Here is a 25,232-nt window from a genome sequence, read left to right as displayed (position 1 = left end):
GGAGATGTAGTTTCTTCATCTTGTGAAAAGGAAGTCACAGCCCGGGAAATTCCATGCAGCTACCACTAGAGGGAGCCTAGTTCCTTCCCACATATCAAACAGTGTCTTTAGGCATGTTTAACCCCGCTACACTACTGAGGCCTTTTCTTGTTTTATTCTAACATGATTTATGATGTAGATGTTTGTGTACACTTGACTCTGGTCTCCATTCTGCCTGGCCTCCTGGAGAGTACTCCTTCGGGGGGCATGCCGGGTAGATGAGACGGACATATGATTATGAGGTTTAACCTTTGTCTGGCCGAATGGCACCCTCTTCATACCAACAGAAATGTCTCTCCAATTTATGTCTATGTTCATTAATCTACATCTGTGTTGGTGATGCCTCTTTCTTTTTTGCTGTACTGTTTAGAACTTAGTTTGGTTCCTCTTTTTGCACTGTGTGTTTTTGTAATTTTACAAATTTGCTAAATAAAGATTATTAAAAAAAAAAAAAATTAAAATGGAAAGTTGAAATCCATTTATGACAGCTGAATTGGACATTAGTTGTATCATTCCCATTTTTACAGACAGTGGTCTTCCATTACAGTATATCCCAATGTAGGCCATGTACTAAGGCTATTACAGTGAAGCTGTAACCTGCAGCATCCAATTACAGGTCATATTTCTCCAATTTACTATGTTGTGATTTATGAGATGATATGCCATCATACTGCTCATCAAAGCTTGCTAAACTTATTTAAAGAATATGTTATATTTCAAATTCCGGATATGTGCCTGTTGTACTATGTACTTGTGATAAAAAGTACCCTGTTCTCTTTGTTTTGCTTCCTTTGTGTGAAATACCTGGTGATCCTGCCAGTCCCCCTGCTTTCCTATTTCAAAATGACCAGGCTAGGCATAGAAGCACATCTTTCCCAGCGTGGTCAGTTTTCTGGCTGTGCTAGGAGTACAGCCTGCCTGTCCTTCAATGGCAAAGACTTGTGCTGACATGCCCCCCTGCAGAGCCATTCACAGGAAAGATCAGTGTACTGCTACTTCTCCACACCCACCTCTCTAAGCCTCTTATACAGCTGAAAACAGGGATTATGTGATCACTTTTTATCTCCCAGTGCTTTAACACACTTGCTAAGACTGATACCTGGCTTCAAGATTCTGATTCCTGTCCTGACCTGGCCACCTCTGTCTACAACAGTCCACTCCCATCTTCACTGGATGCACTTGCTCCTCTAACTAAATGCAGAATCAGGCCACAAACTATTTGTAGCACCCTCCTAGGTAGGTGCTAGGAAAAGTATACATTGGCCCTGTCTGCTTATCAGGGGGGCCTGATCACACAGTTAGGCTGTCTTATGTTTCCAGGTGTGGTCTGTTGAGTTTGGGGAGTCTCCCCACTGTATCCAATGAGGGCTCTTTTTGGACAGTGGAGGAAACCTGGCCAATAGCGCACCAGGGCTTATAGCAGTCTCAGTGGGCGAAGTTTCTCTCTAAAACCGAGCTGATAATATTTCCCCCTGCATGTGCCCCTCTCCATGACTTTTTCATCAAGGTGAATAATGCAACCATCAATCCCTCTCCTCATACCGAAGTACTAAGTATAATCCTAGACTCTGAGCCTGTCCTTTCAGCCCCAAATCCAATTGTTGTCAAAAATTTGTAGACTTCACCTCCATAACTTCCTCCGTAACATCTCTAAAATTCATCCCTTGTTGAAGTTGTACATCTCTTATGAATCACAGGAGTGCTGTTCGTTCTGCACTCCTGTGACCCATTTTCAGCAGAGAGCGGGCTGAAGTCCGCTCTCTGCTGACGTCACAGATGTCGGTCCAGGCACCGTGTCATCACAACCATGGAGTCGGGTTCCTCCAAGTGCCTGGACCGACACCCAGCTCAGCCTCTCAGCAAGCTACTAAGACCCTGAGCCGGCCTTTCCTGCCCCTCCACAGCTCAGCGCTCCAATGAGTGAGGAGAGGGCAGAGCAGAGAGCTGCTGACTACAGTCAGCAGCTCTCTGCTCAAGGAGCTGTCAGAACCGAGCGATCAGCGATTATTGAGTGCTTGGTTCTCAGTGTAGAGGCAACAGGAGACAGATGCAGCATCAGGCCGATGCTGCATCCACCTAGGTAAGTACAAATGGGGAAAAAAGGAAACCCCATACTTCTCTTTTAAAGTGATTGTCTCTATTTTTAATTTTTTTATAAAAATAACAAATATGTTATATAGAGGGGGGATGAGAGAGAGAGAGAGATGGTGGGGGTGAGAAAGAGGGAGGGGAGTGAGTGAGAGAGAGAGGGTGGGTGAGAGAGAGGGTGTGAGAGAAAGAGAGGGAGAGCAGGAGAGAGAGAGGGTAAGGGAAAGAGAGGGGGTGGGAGAGAAAGACAGGGGGGTGGTGAGAGAGAGAGGGGGATGGGAGAGAAAGGAAGAAGGGAGTGGAGGAGTGAGAGGGGGTGGGGGGAGCTCTAGGAGCGGAAGGGAAGAGGAGGAAGTTAAATCCTACTCCACTTTGAAATATGAGCAGGGCCAGGGAGTCATGTCCGTGATGCCACTGGTTGCTAGACGCCAGGCAGCTCTAGCAACCAGGCGCCAATAGAGTCTCAGATGGAGACGGAAGCCGCTATTTTGCTGCCCCCCTGCAAAGTGCTGCCCTAGGCCTGGGCCTTGTTGGCCTAGGCCAAAATACAGCACTGATGCCGGGTGCACAGGGGACTGAAATTAGCAGGTTCGGCAGGAATTCGCCAACTTCCAGCCTGTGTGTACAGCTCCCTGTCCGACAGAAGCTGGATCTTACAATTGGCTTCTGTAAAATAGCCATGCTGGAAAACCAGCATCCAATCAGCGCTGGCAGCCAATGGCTGCCAGTATTGATTAGTGTGTCGTGACGGGGGAAAGGGAGTGGGCGACACCCCTGTCTGAACACAATAGCTCAGCGGGGGAGATCGCTGTACTAATATCACTTGTGTTACTAAATAACACTAATAAAGTGTGTATTAGGCTCATGCTGCCTGGTGATAGATAAATGAACAGGACAGCACAAGCAGTAATCTAGTCACAAATCGGCAGGAAAATACACTGAGATCTCTGGTAACATATGAATGAACAAAACAGTGCACTAAGCTCGATGCTTATAGATAAATTAAAAGTACACCACACTGTCAAGCCAATTTATCTAATGTCAAATGCATTGTACAGTCGAGTGTGTTATCTGGTAATAGATGAATGAACTAAAAAGTGCACTTAGCTCTATAGTGACAGATGAATAACCTATACTATTAAATCAACTCGTCAGTGACAGTTGAAAGAACTGTACCATGCACCAAGCATTTCAGCAACAGATGACGGAGATATATAATGCATTGAGCTCTGCAGTGACATATGATTGAGATATATAGTGCACTGAGCTCTGCAGTGACAGTTTACTGAGATTTATAGTGCACTGAGCTCTGCAGTGGGAATTTATTTGGATACATAGTGCTTTGCAGTGACAGATGAATGACTGGTACTGTGCCTTCAGCTCTTTGGTGACAGAGTAATGAACTGTACAATTAAATAGGCTCTCTGGTGATAGATGAATGAAATGTACGTGTGGTGAGCTTTCTGGAGCAGATGAATGATCTACACAGCACAATGATCTCTAAAAAGATACACAATCTGTACAGTGCAGTGAGTTCTCCAGTAGACAGAGGAATGAACTATACAGTGCTGTGTTTTTTTTTTGGTAACTGATACTGTATATGATCTGTTTAGTGCAGTAAGCTCTCCATTAACACATGATTGAACTGTAAAATGAAGTGGTATCTCTAGTGACAGATTTATGATCTTTACACTGCAATGATATTTCTGGTGACAGATGAATGATGTGTACAGTGCAATGAGATCTCATATAACAGAAAATACACTGACAGTTTAATGTTCTGTACAATGCAATGAGAGTTCTGGTAATGTGAATAAATAATAAGGGCCTCGCTTACCACCGTGTGTTACCGCAACAGGTAGTACACATGGTATGTTAGTGCTATACGGTATTGTATAGCACCCTAATGCACCTGAGCTAAAAGTAATCTCTCGATCTGCAGCAGTAAAGTGATCTTTTCATTGACAAGAGAATCTGTCTAGCACAGCCTACAGAATGATGTGATATGGAAAACAACATATGCAGTACAGTAGACAGTGAAGCAGTGTGTAATAGAGATTGTACAATACAGAGTACAGAAAGAGGCACTGTGGAATAGAGAATGTGCAGTACAGAGTACAGAATGATGCGGCGTGAAATAGGGAATGTACATTACAGAGTACAGAATGATGCGGCGTGGAATAGGGAATGTACATTACAGAGTACAGAATGATGCGGCATGGAAAAGGGAATGTACATTACAGAGTACAGAATGATGCGGCATGGAAAAGGGAATGTACATTACAGAGTACAGAATGATGCGGCATGGAAAAGGGAATGTACATTACAGAGTACAGAATGATGCGGCGTGGAATAGGGAATGTACATTACAGAGTACAGAATGATGCGGCATGGAAAAGGGAATGTACATTACAGAGTACAGAATAATGCGGCGTGGAATAGGGAATGTACATTACAGAGTACAGAATGATGCGGCATGGAAAAGGGAATGTACATTACAGAGTACAGAATGATGCGGCGTGGAATAGGGAATGTACATTACAGAGTACAGAATGAGACACTGTGGAATAGGGAATGTACATTACAGAGTACAGAATGAGGCACTGTGGAATAGAGAATGTGCAGTACATAGTACAAAATGATGCAGCGTGGAATAGGGAATGTACATTACAGAGTACAGAATGATGCAGCGTGGAATAGGAAATGTACATTACAGAGTACAGAATGATGCAGCGTGGAATAGGGAATGTACATTACAGAGTACAGAATGAGGCAGTGTGGAACAGGGAATGAACAGTACAGAGTACAGAATGAGCAGTGTGGAAAAGGAAATGAACAGTACAGACTACAGAATGAGGCAATGTGGAATAGAGAATGTGCAGTACAGAATACAGGATGACGTGGTATGGAATAGGGAATGTACAGTACAGAGTACAGAATGAGGTGGTGTAGAACAGAGAATGTACAATATAGGGTACAGAATGATACAGTGTGGAATAGTGAATGTACATTACAGAGTACAAAATGATGTGGTGTGGAACAGGGAATGTACAATGCAGAGTACAGAATGAGGTGGTGTGGAATAGAGAATGTGCACTACAGAATACAGAATGATGCGGTGTGGAATAGGGAATGTACAGTACAGAGTACAGGGTACAGAACGAGGTGGAGTGAAATAGGGAATGCACAGTACAGAACACAGAAAGCGGTGGTATAGAATAGGGAGTGTACTACCCCGTAGGGGTTGCAGATGACTGGGTTCCACACTCCTACACAGCCAGGGAAATAGCATTTCCAGCTTACATCCAGCAACAAGGAACAGTCTTTGATGTGTTGTTTTTTTTTTTTTTTTTAATTGTGTTATTGGCGGGTAGTAAATTGGATGGGGATTGGGAATTATGGGATGTCCAACTTGATAGCAACAAAATCAGGGACAACTTAGATTCCTCTCCTTTTCTTTATAGATCTCTGATTGATTTCTCTCTTGGCAACTAACAGTCTGTGTTAGAAAAGAAAGAGCCCCTTCAAGGCTAGGAACTCTCAGTCCCTTTAGGAAGTAGCACAAGGTGTTGTAAACTGCATCCTGGAGTATCTCCAACTCCCTTGTAGACACTGTTTCCAGCTCTACTACTGCAGGAAATGCCAGCCCACCTGGTTGCTTTTCCACCAGCCCACCTTGCTGCTTCTTCAAAAGTCTACCTGACTGACTCTTTACCAGTCTACCCAACTGATTCTCGAGGGATCTCCCAGGGCAGATTTAAGCACAACACCATCTTACAGAGAGACCTGCTACATGTGGCAGTCTCTCCCCTTCTACTGTGAGTCCCCCCCCTGTGCTGTAGTACTCACACTGTCCTCCTTGCTCCTGCTGCCTCTCAGGGAAGACTCCCTCCAAACTGCTCCTGTTGTCAGGTTTCTCCCAGGCCAGCACCCAAGCTCGAACCTGAGGCAGAGTTCTCCTCCCTCCAGACTAGGTGTAAGGTTCTGGCACTCTCAGTGCCTCCTATCACATTTATTCCGGGTGATTTCCATCTACCTAGACAGAAGAAACACATATAGGTGTGTTTCCCTTTAAGGCTGAAGCTGTCATCACCCAGCGCCGGACTAGATGGCTATTTAGGGCGTCGGTTCTCACTCACATGTGTTCGTTCAAACACCAGTACCTGGATACTAATCTTGCTTGAAGCTTCCATGCTTGCAAGCTCTCCTCGCTGACGAACCTCGCTGCGCTGATCCCTGCATCCTGCTACTGGATCATCCGCATCTCCTGAGCGATCCTTCGGCTATCGCTATTAGCGCTAAGTACCCCACAGGGGAAATCTCTATAGACTTGTACTAGGCTTACACTATTTAGCTCTGCATAGCAAGGACTGTCTTTTACATCTGCATAACTAGATTGCTAGCTCTTGAGGCTACTGCTACTATTTCCTGCACTGGGTTGATCTCTCCTGTATGCACCTGCTACTCTGTCATCTGTTATCATACATGATCGCTAACCCTTCCTGCATCCATCTGCACTGTCTCACCTCAAGTGTCTGTCACCTACCACTTCCACTCAAACCTATCCCTAAGACCTTTATCATTGTCTTACCACATGTATATAAAGTCACACTAGGAACCAGCTTAATTACTGTGTGTATTTACTGGCTGAAATAAGACCTTCCATACATGATGAGTCATTGAGGTTGGGATTGGTATCTCAGCATATCTCCTACATGACTACTGACGTGGAACTACTTCTGCAGCTGAAAATCCACACCTTATAAGAAACGCAAGGAGCTTTACAGATTGAACGAACCCAAAAAATTGATTCAGCAGAAGTAGCCACTCAGGTGACACAATTAAAACAGCAAGTATCTGTGTTAATACACGCACTTGCTGAATTGAAAAACGACAATCAGGCTCTGTCGCAGCAGGTAATTAGACTGACACAACTTACCTCTGCACAGTCTCCTGAACCCAAGATAAATCCCCCTTTGGTATTTACAGGCGATCGCAAAAGATTTCGCGAATTTAAAAACGCATGTGAGTTACTTTTTTTGCTAAAACCTCGTACCTACCTTACTGATCACATTAAGGTTTGTACTATTATTTCTTACCTATCAAACGATCCTCGAGCCTGGGCAGATTCTCTTTTTGAAAAAAACGACCAGCTTCTCAACTCCTATGCCTTGTTCCTGGCAGAGCTCACTAGCCTATATGATGACCCCAATAGGCAGAGTACTGCCGATCTTCAGTTAAGATCCTTGAAACAAGGAAAAAGGCCTGTAGAAGACTTTGTCGCAGAATTCAAGAGATGGACCCTTGATTCAGGATGGAATGATGCATCTCTGAAAACCCAATTTAGGCTTGGCCTATCAGAAGCCGTCAAGGACGAGCTCGCCCGAGCAGAGATGCCAAAAACCCTGGATACATTGATACAACTCAGTATCACCATAGATAGAAGACTACGAGAAAGGAAGTCTGAAAAAATGGAAATGCCATTATCCAGTTCTTCTCAGAATTCAGCTATTGACCCCACTCCTAAACCCGCTCCAGGTAACCACAGACCCCGGCTACCTAAGGAAAAAAGGAGACCTAGTAGATATGGTGATCCTGCCTGGTCATGGTCCGAGCCTGCCTCAAACAGTCGACCTTGTCACTCTGACACATCCCATTTGGACCCTGATCCTACAGAGATGGATGAGGAGCCTATGGAGATTGGTGCCATACATGCTAGGTTGTCCTCACAAGAAAAAAGAGATCACAGGAGAATCTGTGGCCTTTGTTTTTATTGTGGAGAAGGGGGACATTTCATTACATTCTGCCCAACCAGACCCCATAGGCCTAAGGCTCTCCCAATGGAGGCCAGGCGAATCCGAAGGGTCTTCCCTGAAAAACAGCCTGGAAATTATCAAGGCTGTTGCCAGCCCTGTACCCGTTCTATATCAGTGAAGGACACCCAGAAATTAACAAATATTGGAATAGATATTCCTTCAACTCCAGTGAACTTTATACCACGTTCAAAAAACCCTCCTGTACCACCTCCTGAGGATACTCCTATTTTTGCAAGCACATTTCTGGCTTCCGATGAAAATACAGAGATTCTTGCACCTGACTGCGTACGTGCTTCTAATGGCACGGTGGTATGTAGGAAGGATCTGAGGATGTTTGAAGAAGCATTGGTTGCTAGGACTACTAGGATTACTTCGGATGGTTATGCGTCCGATTCTAGTGAGGGGTCCATGTAGCAGACACCCTAACAACAAGTCCTATCCGATTCTCAGATCGGTTACCAACCTGATCCGATTTTCATATCGGCAAACAAGTGATCCGATTTTCATATCGGCAACAAGTGATCCGATTCTCAGATCGGTTACCAACCTGATCCGATTCTCATATCGGCAACAAGTGATCCGATTCTCATCGGTTACCAACCTGATCCGATTCTCATATCGGCAACCATTTTTTTTTTTTCTTCCCGATTTTCATATCGGCAACCAGTCTCATCCGATTCTCGCATCGGCAACCAGTCTCATCCGATTCTTGTATCGGCAACCAGTCTTATCCGATTCTCGTATCGGCAACCAGTGTTATCCGATTCTCGTATCGGCACCCAGTTTTTTCCGATTCTTATATCGACAACCAGCCTTAGAGGCCTTCCGGAGCCGGCCTTACGGGGGGGGGGGGGTAATGTAAGGTTCTGGCACTCTCAGTGCCTCCTATCACATTTATTCCGGGTGATTTCCATCTACCTAGACAGAAGAAACACATATAGGTGTGTTTCCCTTTAAGGCTGAAGCTGTCATCACCCAGCGCCGGACTAGATGGCTATTTAGGGCGTCGGTTCTCACTCACATGTGTTCGTTCAAACACCAGTACCTGGATACTAATCTTGCTTGAAGCTTCCATGCTTGCAAGCTCTCCTCGCTGACGAACCTCGCTGCGCTGATCCCTGCATCCTGCTACTGGATCATCCGCATCTCCTGAGCGATCCTTCGGCTATCGCTATTTGTGCTAAGTACCCCACAGGGGAAATCTCTATAGACTTGTACTAGGCTTACACTATTTAGCTCTGCATAGCAAGGACTGTCTTTTACATCTGCATAACTAGATTGCTAGCTCTTGAGGCTACTGCTACTATTTCCTGCACTGGGTTGATCTCTCCTGTATGCACCTGCTACTCTGTCATCTGTTATCATACATGATCGCTAACCCTTCCTGCATCCATCTGCACTGTCTCACCTCAAGTGTCTGTCACCTACCACTTCCACTCAAACCTATCCCTAAGACCTTTATCATTGTCTTACTACATGTATATAAAGTCACACTAGGAACCAGCTTAATTACTGTGTGTATTTACTGGCTGAAATAAGACCTTCCATACATGATGAGTCATTGAGGTTGGGATTGGTATCTCAGCATATCTCCTACATGACTACTGACGTGGAACTACTTCTGCAGCTGAAAATCCACACCTTATAAGAAACGCAAGGAGCGTTACACTAGGGGGGTTCCCCTCAAGGGCCACCGACAGTCCCCTCAGCACTCCATCTCCCAGCCAACTCCTCTGTCAGCATGACTCATTCATATTTAAGGGTTGGCTGAACTCCATGCCATACCCACTGCCTGGGGATTGGCTAAACTCCCCTAAGTATGCAGAACAACCCTCCCAGCCTCCACCCTCCAGTTTCCAGAATGTTCTTTAACTTTCCAGAACCAAAGGGAGGCACCAGAGAGTTGTCTGTAGTAGTCATCCAGCCCTGATCTAAAGTAAACCTATGACCCAATTAAAGACCCACAGGTTTAAGCATGAGTTAAAACATACCTTTTTAAGTACTGACACTAGTAGCACATTAGAGGGTGCTACATACAGTACAGGCAGTACAGTACAGTACAGGCCTGAGGGTCCGGCGTAGTAAGCTCCTGGCTTACGTTGCCCCGTGCCCGAACATGCTTTGGCAGTGGCAAGTGACGGAGGAGAAAATTAAGTCTCTTCCTAGGAAAGCCCTGTTGGGTTGAAGGGTTGTTGAATCTGCCTTTAGCGAACCACTGGCCTTGAGGGATTGCCCGCTTCTTGTTATGAGGGAGGGTCTGTAGTTGGTTAATCTAGAGAGAATCCCTTCAAAGTTTCAGGGTTTGGCCTGGCTCTCATTCCATGGCAGACTCTATGTAAAAGGCAACCTTGAGAACCGTGATTGTCTAAGAGTGGAATGTGGCGGTGTGGAGGAGACGATGTACCATTTCTTGCTTCAGTGACCCTTCAATATAAAAGTCTATAAGCAGTTGGGTGGGGCTCTGGGTTTGCCATTCCTTTCCCACTTGAGTTATGTGGAGTAGTCGTACGGGTCTTTTGAGATGCATCGAGATTTTCATTTTGAGACACTTTTTCTAGTTAGTTTAGTAGTCACGAGGAATGCACGGTGTCAGGTTTCTACACGGAAGAAAGTCCTTCCTGTCGAAGTGGTGGTGCACAACATTCTGGGTGAGGTTGGGAAGATTTGGGGTCTTGAGAGGGACAGGTGGCGGCCGGCAACCTGGACAAAGGCGTGGAGGAATGTCATGTCCCGGTAACTGCTGTCTGTCGCTGTCTCTGGGTATGCAGCTTTTCTTTTTCTGTTATTTCACGCCCCCTAGATTTTTTATAAGATCAGATTTTGGAAAAAAGGCTGCATGCATGGGTTAAATGTTTATTCCTTTCTAAGCCTGAGGGTGTGTTTACAAGAAGGGAAGGAGAGTGCCTCTCAGTGCAAATAGTATTTAATAAACACGGTTAAAATAGTAGTAACTCACATCGAAGTAGGGCTGGGCGATTTTGCCTAAAAAAAAAATCTTCGATTTTTAAAGAAACATTTGAGTTTCGATCCGATTTTCATTTTTTTTTCCAATGCACTTAAAAAATGACTTCAGACATCAGATATAGTGTCAAAAGTGCAACTTTATTGCTATTTTAACTCCTCAAGAGTTAAAATGCGTAGAATCCCAAAACAATAGACTACTAGACATTAGACAATAAAAGAAGACGCGGGGGCGTCGCGCTGAGCGGGGAGGGAGGAGAGCTCACTGTGTTGAGGTAGGACTGAGGAAGGAGAAGCGCTGTATATGTGTGTCTGACTGACGGACCACCCCCGCGCCTGGATGTTGTGACGTCAGCTGCGGGCGGTGCGTCTGTACAGGGGCTGCGCTGTGATAGGTACAGTCCAGAGAACGAGTCCACAGTAACCGGCCACCTTTTTTAGTTTGACTTTGAAACTATTTTTTTTTTCAAAAATTTTAGTTTTTTCTACAATAGTTTTTTCTGCCTTGTGCAGCCACCCCCGGGCCCCGCGTAACTACACACACCCTGGGCCTGGGCCTGGGCTCCAGCCAGCTCCTAGCCCGCCGCACAGGAACCAAACTCCCCAGTAACGTTTAGTTTAATTTGAAAAACATTTTTTTTTTAAACAAGTTTTTTGTACAATACTTTTTTCTTAAATTTTTATTTTTTTTATTTTTCAATTTTTATAATTATAATTACAAGATCCTGGAATAAAGTACAATCTTCTGATAATTCATCTTGGGATCCTTTAGTCCTTCTTTTTACCAGCACCCACGCTTGCTTTGGCTGTGCCCCTGACTTTCTTCATTCTGTTTTTCCTTTCTTTACTAGAAGTCTTTTTCTTCTCATATAGGCTATGCCTGGCAAGTCTGTGTTTGGGCTCGTTTTTGTGCAGCCACCGCACTCCCCACCGCCGCGCCCAGATGTGACGTCAGCTGCGGGGCGGGCGGTGCGCCTGTACAGACGCACCGCCCGCTTCCTCTCCCGGCAGCTGACGTCACATCCAGGCCGGGTAGACTTTACCTATCACAGCGCGCCGCAGCCCCGGCCTGTACAGACGCACCGCCCGCCCCGCAGCTGACGTCATATCCAGGCGCAGCGGTGGGGAGTTCGGCTGCAAGGGAGAAAAAAGTATTGTACAAAAAAACTTGAGTTTCCAAAAAAAAACAGTTTCTAACTAAAAAATCGATAAATTGATTAAATCGATTTATCGCCCAGCCCTACATTGAAGTATACAAAGAAGCGTGTATCCGGATGTTAGTGGCTCCGTGGTTCACTTGCATTCATCTGCAGGGCCCAGGATGTCCATGGAGACAGAGAGGTGCCGGCTTTCTGATGTCCTCCGGGTGGGCAGGAGGCGAAGGCCGCGAGGAGGAAGCGTCTATTGTCTGACGTCAGGAGAAGGAGAAGGGCGGAAGGGACTCACTACGCGTTTCGAAGCATGCGCGGACACCCTGCCGGGTGTGGGCACTCCTTTATCAAGTGTCAAGTGATCCATCCCACAGTCCATCCCACGGATGGACTTTAAAACAGTCCTTTTCTACGCCCCCCATCTTCCATGAATGTATATGGACCAGTGGTGTATATGGGGCACAGGGGCGCCGCCCCCCCCCCCATCCATGCATCTGGCCCCCTAATCTACATGCGGGACGCATGGAGTTCAATGGGGCTTTTTTTTTTTTAACCATGGGATTAGAGCCAGAGGCTCTCACAGGCTAAAAAAAAGGGTGGGCTCGGGGTGCAGAGCAGTGCGCCCGAGCCCACCCAGTTGTGTGACAATAGCGAATGAAAATTGAGACCCATTTCCCGTTTGGCCGAAAGGAGAAGCCATGCCATTGGGCATGGAGTAGGAGGGAGGAGACACAGAAGACAGGGGGAAGAAGCCAAAGCCACCACCGCCCGCTGCTGCATCCAGGCAGGATGAGTGAGGGGGGGGTCTTGTCCTGTTTCTCTGTAGTCTGGGGTGGGTGGGTAAGGTGTGCGGCGGCCTGGTGTGGTCCGGGGGGGGTATGCCCCCCCCCGGCCCATGGAGGGACGCATGGAGTTCAATGGGGCTTTTTTTTTTTAACCATGTGATTAGAGCCAGAGGCTCTCACAGGCTAAAAAAAAGGGTGGGCTCGGGGTGCAGAGCAGTGCGCCCGAGCCCACCCAGTTGTGTGACAATAGCGAATGAAAATTGAGACCCATTTCCCGTTTGGCCGAAAGGAGAAGCCATGCCATTGGGCATGGAGTAGGAGGGAGGAGACACAGAAGACAGGGGGAAGAAGCCAAAGCCACCACCGCCCGCTGCTGCATCCAGGCAGGATGAGTGAGGGGGGGGGTCTTGTCCTGTTTCTCTGTAGTCTGGGGTGGGGGGGGTAAGGTGTGCGGCGGCCTGGTGTGGTCCGGGGGGGGTATGCCCCCCCCCCCCGGCCCATGGAGCACCAGCCCCCCCTGATATGGACTATTAATTGCCCTTTTGTACATGTTATGTCCCCAGTTCGTTTCAGTTTGCTCTGCTTTGGTACATCTGTCCATACATCCTTAAAGCGCCAACACCCCATATGTTTTTTGAGGGTGGGTTTAGGTTGTGGTTAGGGTTTTGTGGTGATGCATTAAAATAATAATAATAATAATAACATATGTTATGTACTGTATATATATATTTAGTGCCGAGTTCACATATGTGCGGCTGCGGCGATCGCATATAATATCGGAGCGCACTGCTCCTTCATTACATGCGATCGGGTGTGCGGTGCGAATTCAGCCATACACGTTGTATGGCTAAATTCGCACTGCACCCGCAGTAAAGTCGCACATGACCCTTTTTTTGAGCCGCATCAGGATCGGATCGCACAGTGGTTCACACTTGTGCGATCCGATCCTGTGCGAACTGTAAGATCGCACTGCGATATGCGATCAAACTGGGGGTGTCGTTAACAGTACATTGACACCCCCAGCGTATCGCATATGGAAGTGTGAACTGCCAAGGGTGCGTTTGCGATGCGGGAACAGGCTGCGAATTTGCAGCCTTCCCGCATCGCATAAGTGTGAACCGAGCCTTAGTTCTGCGTATGTTTTTTTTCAGGAAAAAAAAGCCAGTTTGTTTTCTATGCTGAAGTAAGCTATTTTTGTTTGTTCATATATAATTGTATTTATTTTGTATATATAGTATGTAAATATGTTGTAATTATGTTTATGTTTGTAAGATTTTTAATAAAAAAAATGTACATACAGTACAGGATACAGAATGATGTGGTGTGGAATAGGGAATGTACAGTACAGAGTACAGAATGAGATGGTGTGGAATAGAAAATGTGCACTAAAGAATGTGGAATAGGAAATGTACAGTACAGAGCACAGAATGAGGTGGTATGGAACAGGGAGTGTATAGTACAGGATACATAATGATGTGGTGTGGAATAGGAAATGTACAGTACAGAGCACAGAATGAGGTGGTATGGAACAGGGAGTGTATAGTACAGGATACATAATGATGTGGTGTGGAATAGGAAATGTACAGTACAGAGCACAGAATGAGGTGTTGTGGAATAGGGAGTGTACAGTACAGGGTACAGAATGATGCGTTGTGGAATAGGGAATATACAGTACAGAGCACAGAATGAGGTGCTGTGGAAAAGAGAGTGTACAGTACAGGGTACAGAATGATGTGGAATAGGGAATGTACAGTACAGAGTACAGAATAAGGCAGTGTGGTATAGTGGAATATAAAAGGGGGCACATTATGTGGCCACTTGTGTGTAGCAGTTCTGTCAGGTAAGCATAGGGGTATAGGTTTAGAGGTTTAGGCTAGTAAGAGGTTAATTTTACCTGAGCATACAGCAGGTATCGGCCAATCGGTGTGCAGGGAAGGTTCTAGCAAGCTGGGGCAGAGGCTTTATAAGCTTGGTTTGGGCTGGGGTGCTTCCTTTTGCACCGAAAAGCACAAAGAAGAAAGTTCAGCAGAAGTAGTCCAGGAGGTTTTTTCTTACCTGCTGTCATGGAGACCTTGTTGAAGCAGCTGATTGAGAAGGCAGAGAGTGCGGGGGGAGAAGCCTGGCTGCGGCATTGTCTCTCTATGTCTGGAATTGCAGAGCAAGTTGCGGTTGAAGTTCACCCTGCTCCTTCACAGGCAGAAGCGCCTGCAGCGAGGCTGGTGGTTAGCCCAGGGCGGGAGACGCGAGCGCGGAGGAACCGGCCCCCAGAGAGAGAGAAGACGCCTGAGAAGCCGGCGTGTGTACCTGCAGGAGAGCCGCCATGCGGTGTCATGGCGGTGAAGACGTCCCAGGCGCGCATGCGCCAAGCATCTAAAAGAAGAAGACGAGCCTCCCTGTCTCCAAGAAGGGGCGGCGGAGGGCGGGCTGAAAACTGCCAGGCGGACCCAGAGAGGGAGAGAGGGCGTCTGCCATCTCCACAGAGAATTATCCCTGTAGTTTCAAGAACACCTGCTGTGGGAGTGGCTACAGCGCAGCATGAGACAACAGGAGCAGCTGCCAGTGTGCTGCTGGAGGAAGCTGAGCAGCAGCCTGTTCTCCCCCCAGCAGCTGGTGAGTTGTGCAATGTACAGAATCTGTCTATATTAATTAACTCTTTATCTTCTTTGGTACAATCTTTTTCTCGTGTCTCCCCTGCTGTTTCTCCTGTGCCTGTTAAGCCTGTTGTGTCTGTTCAGCAGCAGCCAAGCTGTGAACTTAATTTCTCACCTGCAGTATCTACTGTCTCCATTCCTTATGATGATAATTTCGCTCATAGTAATATTAATCAAAGTTTATCTTAGGAAGATAATGTTTTGTCCGCGCATGCACCATTGCTGGGAGGTAGCGGTGTGCCGGAGGTGTGTATGAAGAGCGCGATGCCATGTGAGATGTCACCTCTGGGCTACCACTTGAGTATTGGGGTTAAGGAAAAAATATGGAAGGGCGAGTTTGTCGACTTGTTATCACTGTTACCTGCTCATAAGGAGCTGTCGGTTAGGACTGATAAAAGAGACGACAAACAGGATGAGGAGCGGCACAGGGGGGCCCCTAGGTCATTCCATAACTGGCTGCAGGTGTTTTGTATATTCACGGGGGTGATGGCTGAGAAGCATCCTGAGAGGTGTGGGGGCCTATTTCAGCACCTCGATCATATCTTGGAAGCTTACAAGAGCTTTGGGGTACTATTACGACAAATCTTTTCGTCAGAAGCTGTCAGTCCACCCCTCTTTAAGATGGGGTATGAAGGATGTCTGCCTTTGGCTGAACTTGATGTCCCCGCAGAGGCAGAATCCTGCTAGGCAGCCGGTGGTGAACACTCAGAATGCAGCTTATCGCAAAGGTTGTTGTTTTGCATTCAACGAAAGTCAATGTCGTTGGAATGCGGCTTGCCGTTATAAGCATGAATGTTCATTTTGCTCTGGCCCACATCCAGTGAGTAAGTGCTTTAGGAAAAATGCTACGGTAGGGTCGGGGCAAGTTCCAAAGGATATTTTTCCAAAAAGCCTGCACGCCTGTGAGGCTGGAAAGAATGCTTCCGTGGTTGGACAGATACCCAAACAGGGAGAGGGCCAGTTTTCTCATTGAAGGTTTTGAGAAGGGTTTCCCTTTGCCCTCATTTGTAGGGAAAGGATGTACAGAGGTTGGCAATCTGAAATTGGTGGAAAACTTCCCACAGGTAGTTAGGGACAAGATTTTTAAGGAAATCGAGCTGGGTAGGGTGGCAGGTCCTTTTGAGCATCCACCTTTTGATAGTTTTCGTGTTTCTCCGCTTGGAGTGGTCCCCAAAAAAGAGCCAAATGAATTCCGTGTCATACACCACCTCTCTTACCCGAAAGGAAGCTCACTGAATGACGACATTGATGGAGATTTGTCTTCAGTGTCATATGCCACGTTTGAAGAAGCCATTGCTAAGATAAGGCTGTTTGGCCAGGGGGCATTGTTAGCGAAGGCGGACATAAAGTCCGCGTTTTGTCTTTTGCCGATATCACCTGTGGCATTGAATTCTTTGGGCTTTAAGCTGGAAGGTATGTACTTCTTTGACAAAAGCCTCCCTATGGGATGTTCTGTGTCATGTGCCTACTTTGAGGCATTCTCTTCTTTTTTGCACTGGGTGGTAGCGGCTAAGTCGGGTAGTGTGGGAGTTCTGCATTACCTGGACGATTTTTTGTTCGTGGGCCCACCAGATTCTGTGGATTGTCTTAGTTTGTTGCAAATCTTTAGGGAAGTGGCGGAAGATTTTGGGGTTCCTCTGGCGGAGGGAAAAACTTGCTTGCCTACTACAAAAATAATTTTTTTGGGCATTCACATTGATACGGATCGTATGGAGTTCTGTTTACCGGAGGATAAGGTGGCAAAGCTGAAATCTCTGGTGCAGTTTTTTCTGTCGAGGAGGAAGGTCCTATTGAAGGAGATGCAGTCTTTCTTGGGTTTGTTAGCGTTCACATGCAGAATTATGCCCATGGGTAGGGTGTTTTCAAGGCGCCTTTACTTGTCTACTTAGGGCTTGAAGGCCCCCTTTTCCCACATCAGATTGACTAGTGACCTTCGGGAGGATTTGGCTGTTTGGGCGGACTTTCTCGTGGTATATAATGGTCATTCATTTTTTCAGGAGGATTTCATTTTTGCCCCTGACTTTCGTTTGTTTACAGATGCGGCGGGCTCTAGAGGCTTTGGGGCCATATGGCAGACGCATTGGTGTTGTGCAGGATGGCCGGAGTCATGGAAAAGTGGAAAGCTGACAAAAAACGTGGTTTTGTTGGAGCTGTTCCCGATCATAGTGGCGTTGGAACTGTGGGGTGAATGTTTCGCGAATAGAAGGATTCTGGTGAAAACTGACAACAAAGGGGTCTTGTTCACGGTGAACTGCCTCTCATCCAAGTCCATTTTTGTGATTAGAGTGCTAAGGAGGATTGTCCTTTTGTGTTTAAAGCTCAATGAATGGCTTAAGGCGAAACACACACCAGGTGTCTTGAATAATCTGGCCGATGCTCTATCTCGGTTTCAGATGGACCGTTTTCGCCAGCTGCTGCCGGAGGCGGGCAAAGAAGGTACCAAGATTCCGAGCCGAGTTTGGACAGTTGTTGGGATTTAGTCGAGAGGTCAATCGAGGGATGAGTGGCCCCGAGAACATGGGCGAGTTATTCTGATGCCTGGAGGAGTTGGTTGGCTTTCATGGAGGCAAAGGGCAAGATGGAGGGTCGACCGGAGGAATGTCTGGTTCTGGAGTTTATGGGTTCTTTGATGCAGCGGAAACTGTCTTATAGTTATTTACGTAAGACACTGGCGGGCATCTCTTTTTTCTGCCAACTGAAAGGTTTTCCGGCTTGTACGACCTATTTTTCGGTACAGCAAGCATTGAAAGGTTATAGGAGGGAGGTGGCGGTAACAGATGACAGGAGACCTATTTCTATTGAGTTATTGGGGGATATCTGCGGTATGACCTCATTAGTGTGTAATTCTGACTATGAAGCACTGTTGTTCAGAACGGCTTTTGTATTGACCTTTTTTGGGGCGCTCCGCATCTCTGAGCTGCTACCTTTGTCAAAGAAGACTGAGGGAGGCCTTTTATATGATCAGGTAGTGGTAGGCAGGGAAGATGTCCAGATTTGGTTACGTTGCTGAAAGTCGGACACTCTGGGGAGAGGTGTGGGAATTACTATTAAGGCTCAGCATAATCAGGGTGTTTGCCCGTTGGGCATGGTCAATCAATTTTTGGAAGTAAGACCGGTTGGTGGTGGGCGCTTTTTGGTCCACATGGATTCCACTCCACTCACAAAATATCAATTCGATTTTGTTTTACGGAAATGCTTAGAGCGGCTGGGCTTAAAAATTTTTAGGTTTTCCTCACATTCATTCAGGATAGAGGCAGCATCAGAGGCAGCTAGAAGGGGATTTCCGGACAGGGTAATACAAAGCATAAGAAGGTGGAAATCAAAATGTTTTAAAGTGTATGTAAGGCCTAACTTGTTTTTTTTAATCCTTCAGGTTTTCAGCGAACAGTCTGGATCTTGGGCCACTCATTCATTTTTTGGGCGAGGAAAAGAGCTTCACAACGTATTTACAGTACGAATTTAGCACTACCTCCGGAGTTTAATTTATTTTGGAAAGGAATTAGAGGATTGCAGTGGCACCAGCTGTACTTTCATTTGTCTAGATTGTTCCAAGTTTGGCCTCCTCCGTCCATCGTGGTTATTCACGCTGGGGGTAATGACCTTGGTAATATTAAAACTTTGGACTTACTATTTAAGATTAAGAGAGATTTGCATTTATTTTCCCTCTCGTCTCCAGGGACAGCGGTGGTATTTTCTGAAATAGTTCCTCGGCTTCCTTGGCTTTCCTCATCGCAGAGGAAAGTCATGGAGAAGATGAGGAAAAGGGTAAATAGGGCAATGGAAAAGTTAATGCCGTCTATTGGCGGCTTGTCCTATAGGCATGTGGATCTGGAGGGTGGCATCCAGGGGCTCTATCGCCAGGATGGCATTCACCTTTTGGATGTGGGGATTGATATTTTTAATCTAGGGCTGCAGTGTAGCATTGAAATGGCCGCGGTGGTGGGGTAGGGCTTGTTGCTCAAGCCCGGCTGGTGGGGACATTGTATTTCGTATGGTATTTTATGTTTATTGTTGCTCGAGTTGTTTTATAACTGAGCAATTATAAGTTATTTCAGTTTGAGTGTTTTTACAAGCAAGTAATTGTTATGATTCAACTATTCAAGTAATTGTTATGATTTAATTTATTTATTTAAACCAATAAAGAGTGCCACGGCCTTTTCTTTGCCAAAACTGGGGTCAGTGTTATTATTCTAGTTAAGTTAAGTGAGATTATGCGGGAGAGTGGCCTACAATTCCAAAGGGAATGTACAGTACAGGTTACAGAATGAGGCGGTGTGGAATAGGGAATGTACAATACAGAGTACAGAATGAAGCAGTGTGGAATTAGAAATGTGTAGTACAGAAGGATGCAGTGTGGAATTCTCTCACTTGAGAATTCTTATGCGCATACGTGCACTAGAGGTTCACAGAACCTCTAGTTGTTACTCGAGAGTTCTTTTTAGCAAGTGCACATCTTCATGCAGGTCTTTTTGCATGACTATGCATACGACTTCCCTGACACCCCTCATCCTCTGGAGGAACCCTCTCATCCTCTGGAGGAACCATCTGGAGTTCCATGAAACTCCTCCATCCTCTGGAGGAACTCCTTAGCGTTCCATGGAGCCCCCTCTCCCTCTGGAGGAACCCTCTTGAGTTCCATAGAATCCCCTCATCCTCTGAAGGAACCCTCTTATCCTCTGGAGGAATCTTCTTGGGTTCCATGAAACCCCCTTATTCTCTAGAGGAATTCTCTTGAGTTCAATGGAACCCCTCATCTTCTGGAGGAACCCTCTTGTGTTCCATTGAAGGCCCTCGTCCACTGGAGGAACCTTTTGGTGTTCCATGGAACCCCTCATCCTAGAGGAACCCTCTTGAGTTCCATTGAATCCCCTCATCCTCGGCAGGAACCCTTTGAAGTTCCATGGAACCCATCATCCTATGAAGGAACCCTTTGAATTACAAGGAACCCCCTTGTCCTCTTGAGGAATCCTCTGGAATTCCATGGAACCCCTTCATTCTGTGAAGGAATACTCTGGAGTTTCCATGGAACACCCTTATCCTATGGATTTCCATGGAACACCCTCATTCTCTGAAGGAACCCTCTGGAGTTCAATGGACCCCCTCATCTTCTGGAGGAATCCTCTAGAGTTCCATGGGAACCCCCTCAACCTCTCGAGGATCCTTTTGGAGCTCAATGGAACCCCTTCATCCTCTTAAGGAACCCTCTTGAGTTCAATGGAACTAGCTCATCCTCTGCAGGAACCCTCTTGAGCCCCATGGAACCCCTTAATCCTCTGGTGGTACCCCCTTGAGATCCATGGAAGCCCCTCATTCCCTGGAGGAACCCACTTCAGTTCCATGGAAGACCCTCATCCTCTGTAAGAACCTCCTTGGGTTCCGTGGAAGCCCCTTATCCCTTGGAAGAACCCTCCGGAGTTCCATGGAACCCCCTCATCCTGTGTAGAGGAGAACTCCTCTGGAGGAACTCTCTAGAGTTCCATGGAACCCCCTCATTCTGTGAAGAAACACTCTGGAGTTTCCATGGAACCCCTCATCCTCTGGAGTTCCTTGGAACCCCCTCATCCTCTGGAGTTCCATGGAACCCCCTCATCCTCTGGAGGAACCCTCTTGAGTTCAATGGAACCCCCTCATCCTCTGGAGTTAAATGGGCCCCCTCATCCTCTGGAGGAACCCTCTGGAGTTCCATGGGAACCCCCTCATCCTTTGGAGGAACCCTGTGGAGTTCCATGGAACCCCCTCATCCTCTGGAAGAACCATCTTGAGTTCTATGGAACCAGCTCATCCTCTGCAGGAGAAAAATAAATATTGTTATTAAAATAAACCGCGCTCTCAAACACTAATTTTTATATGTGCTAATGATGTATAAGTGTATAAATTGTCCATCCACACCAAAGTACTCCAAAATGGTGACAAAATCGTGAACACCCCAACTCCTCCAAGGAACTGTGAACAGTCATAGATGATCTTCCACCACAGTAAATTAAATGCCTGCTCACCAGAAGTAGAATTTTAAACACATGTCCAACCAATGAGGTCTCCCTCACACCAAAAGATACTCTCCACTAGTAGCACTATTCCAGTTGAACTCGAGATTTTTGCCATTAAACATGAAGAAGAACAAGGGGCCCTCCATAGTGTAGTATTCCAACAGAGACCCCTGATCACGTTGGACGCTCTGACGAAACGCGCGTAGGGTAATGCAACGTGACACATCATTTCCTCTACTTTGGAAGGCAGGTGGAACGCGGAATGGCGTCCCTGCTGTACGATCAGTTTCTATGTATTTAAGTGTTTTTAATTATTATGCGCAATTAAATGGTGGAATACTACACACACTATGAAGGGCCATTTGTTCTTCTTTATACTTAATGGCAAAAATCTTGGGGTTCAACTGGAATAGTGCTACTAGTGGAGAGTATCTATTGGTGTGAGGGAGACCTCATTGGTTGGACATGTGTTTAAAATTCTACTTCTGGTGAGCAGGCATTTCATATACTGGTGGTGGAAGATCACCTATCACTGTTCACGGTTCCTTGGAGGAGTTGGAGTGAGTATTCATGATTATGTCACCATTTTTGGAGCACTTTGGTGTTGATGGACAATTTATACACTTATACATCATTTGCACATATACAAATTAATGTTTGGAAGCGCGGTTTATTTCAATAGCAATATTAATTTTTCACCTATTTTGGCCTGTCATGGCTTTCAAACCAGCTGCTTCACTTTACTTTTAATTTTATAATGTTATATTAATTTTGATTTACTTTGTTATCATATCATTTTGTGTTCACTTTGCACTAATACATTTTCACAGTGACTGTTTAATTAATCCAGGGTGCGCAGGTACAAAAGCATTGGTTTTAAATCCTCTGCAGGAACCCTCTTGAGCCCCATGGAACCCCCCTAATCCTCTGGAGGAACCCCTTTAAGTTCCATGGAAGCTCCCCATCCTCTGGAGTAAAATGGACCCCCTCATCCTCTGGAGGAACCCTCTTGAGTTCTATGGAACCAGCTCATCCTCTGCAGGAACCCTCTTGAGCCCCGTGTAACCCCCTAATCCTCTGGGGTAACCCCCTTGAGTTCCATGGAAGCCCCTCATACTCTGGAGGAACCTCTTGAGTTCCATGGAAGCCCTTTATCCTCTGGAAAAAAACTCCTAGAGGTCCCAGGAAGCCCCTCATCCTTTGGAGGAACCCTCTGGAGTTCCATGGAACCCCCTAATCATGTGGAGGAACCCTCTAAAGTTCCATGGAACCCCCTCATCCTCTAGAGGAACCCTCTTGAGCTCCATTGAACCCCCTCATCCTCTGTAGGAACTCTCTAGTGTTCCATTGAACCCCTCATCCTCTGGAGGAACTCTCTAGAGTTCCATGGAACCCCTCATGCTCTGGAGGAACTCTCTAGGGTTCCATGGAACCCCCTCATCCTCTAGAGGAACCCTGTGGAGTTAAATGGACACCTTCATCCTATGGAGGAACCCTGTGGAGTTCCATGGAACCCTCTCATCCCGTGAAGGAATCCTCTGGAGTTCCAAGGAACCCCCTCATCCTCTGGAGGAACCCTCTTGAGTTCTATGGAACCAGCTCATCCTCTGCAGGAACCCTCTTGAGCCACATGGAACCCCCTAATCCTCTGGGGGAACAGACTTGAGTTCAATGGAAGCCCCTCATCCTCTGGAGGAACCCTCTTGAGTTCCAAGTAAGCCCTTTAGCCTCAGAAAAAAACTTCTGGTGTTCCAAGCAAGCCCCTAATCCTTTGGAGGAACCCTCTGGTGTTCCATTAACCTCCCTGGCGGTATGATTCTTTTGGATTTTAGGTGCTGAAAGCGGTACCATTATTTTGCATGTAATTCTTGTGAATGAGCAGCCTAAACCAACTGTATACATTTATTATATATATTATATATATATATATATATGTATGTATACATATACATATATATATATATATACGTATATATATATATACGTATATATATATATATTGTATACAGTTGGTTTGGGCTGCTCATTCACAAGAATTACGTATATATATATATATATATATATATATATATATATATATATATATACTGTATATGTATATATATACTGTATATACAGTATATATATATATATATATATATATATATATATATATATATATATATATTTACATAAAAAGTACAGTAAAACTGCAGGAAAGGGCACTAGGGGGCAAACTAATGTGATTTTTTTTTATTTTGAATGGTATCAGTGTGTTTGGTGTGTTTTTACATTTGAATTTGCCGCCGGTTCCACCCTCCTGCGAACGTCACGTCGCAGGAGACGGAAGCTGGGGCACAGAGACGATCGGGAGGAAGAACCGCCACTAGACACCGCCGAGACACATCGCTGGATCCCGGTGACAAGGTAAGAAATCTCTCTTACAGGATCCAGCGATGCTTCTGGCGGTACCCCGAGTGTGGCTCGGGGTTACCGCTTTTGGCTCTGAAATTTAACCCCCAGCCACGCTCGGGAATACCGCTAAGAAGGTTAAACCCCCTCATCCCCTGAAGGAACCCTCTGGATTTCCATGGAACCCCCTCATCTTGTGGAGGAACCCTCTGGAGTTCCATGGAACCCCCTCATCCTCTGGAGGAACCCTGTGGAGTTCCATGGAACCCCCTCTTCCTCTGAAGGAACCCTCTTGGGTTCTATGGAACCAGCTCATCCTCTGCAGGAACCTTCTTTAGCCCCATGGAACCCCCCAATCTGCTGGGGGACCCCCCTTGAGTTCCATGGAAGCCCCTCGTCTTCTGGAGGAACCCTCTGGAGTTCCATGGAACCTCATCATCCTGTGGAGGAACCCTCTGCAGTTCCATGGAAACCAATCATCCTCTTGAGCAGTGGCGGCCGGTGTGTTTGGGGCACAGAGGCGCCCCCCCCCCCCTAAATGGGGCTTTTTTTTTTGCATCACCTGATTAGAGCCAGAAGCTCTAATAGAGCGATGCAAGGGGTGGACCCAGAGCGCAGATCCCCACACGGATCTTCCTCCCGGCCAATAAGGGAGCGGGTCTAATACCTGAATCCTGATTGGCCGCAAGGCAAACCCCATGCCATTGGCCGAGGAGGAGGCGGGAGCGGGAGGACCCGAGGAGACGCTCCTGGGGGACTGAGAAGCCACGCCGCCGCTGCCGCTGATGATCCAGGTAAGTGCACTGGATTGAAGGGGGCATTTACGCTGGTCTCTGCATTGAAGGGGGCATTTACGCTGGTCACTGCATTGAAGGGGGCACGCACACTGGTCTCTGCATTAAAGGTGACACGTACGCTGGTCACTGCATTGAAGGGGGCATGTACGCTGGTCACTGCATTGAAGGGGGCATGTATGCTGGTCACTGCATTGAAGGGGGCATGTACGCTGGTCTCTGCATTGAAGGGGGCATGTACCCTGGTCACTGCATTGAAGGGGGCATGTACGCTGGTCACTACATTGAAGGGGGCATGTATGCTGGTCACTGCATTGAAGGGGCAAATGGAAGAGCACAAAAAGCCGCACAACTGGTTGAAGATGCAAAAAGTTAAAATCCAAATTTATTTTGCAGGCAAAAAGATAAAATCATCCAAGATGAAACCAAAACAGTCGGAGACATGGGGGGGGAAAAGGGGAGCACGGCGGTTGACGCGTTTCACGGAGTCTTCCGCTTAGTCGTAACCATTGGTTACGACTAAGCGGAAGACTCCGTGAAACGCGTCAACCGCCGTGCTCCCCTTTTCC

At 46.5% G+C, this 25,232-nt stretch overlaps 1 protein-coding gene across 1 annotated transcript in view; it reads left to right on the top strand.

Moving 5' to 3' along the window:
* Window positions 1–19,439, top strand: part of LOC309560532 (uncharacterized protein) — a gene marked incomplete at both ends in the record, with an annotated part of 42,550 nt that extends 23,111 nt beyond the window's left edge. The window contains 3 exons of the mRNA XM_082264162.1: window positions 5,737–5,945; window positions 17,885–18,012; window positions 18,865–19,439. Coding sequence (XP_082120288.1) covers window positions 5,737–5,945; window positions 17,885–18,012; window positions 18,865–19,439 — 912 coding nt within the window. The remainder of the gene's footprint in view (window positions 1–5,736; window positions 5,946–17,884; window positions 18,013–18,864) is intronic.
* Window positions 19,440–25,232: the final 5,793 nt, after the last annotated feature.

Source organism: Pelophylax lessonae (genome assembly GCF_965119305.1).
Source record: "Pelophylax lessonae genome assembly, chromosome: 7".
Classification (NCBI taxonomy): domain Eukaryota; kingdom Metazoa; phylum Chordata; class Amphibia; order Anura; family Ranidae; genus Pelophylax; species Pelophylax lessonae.
Note: the sequence above shows the minus strand (reverse complement) of the source record. Positions and strands in the feature narration are given on the sequence as shown.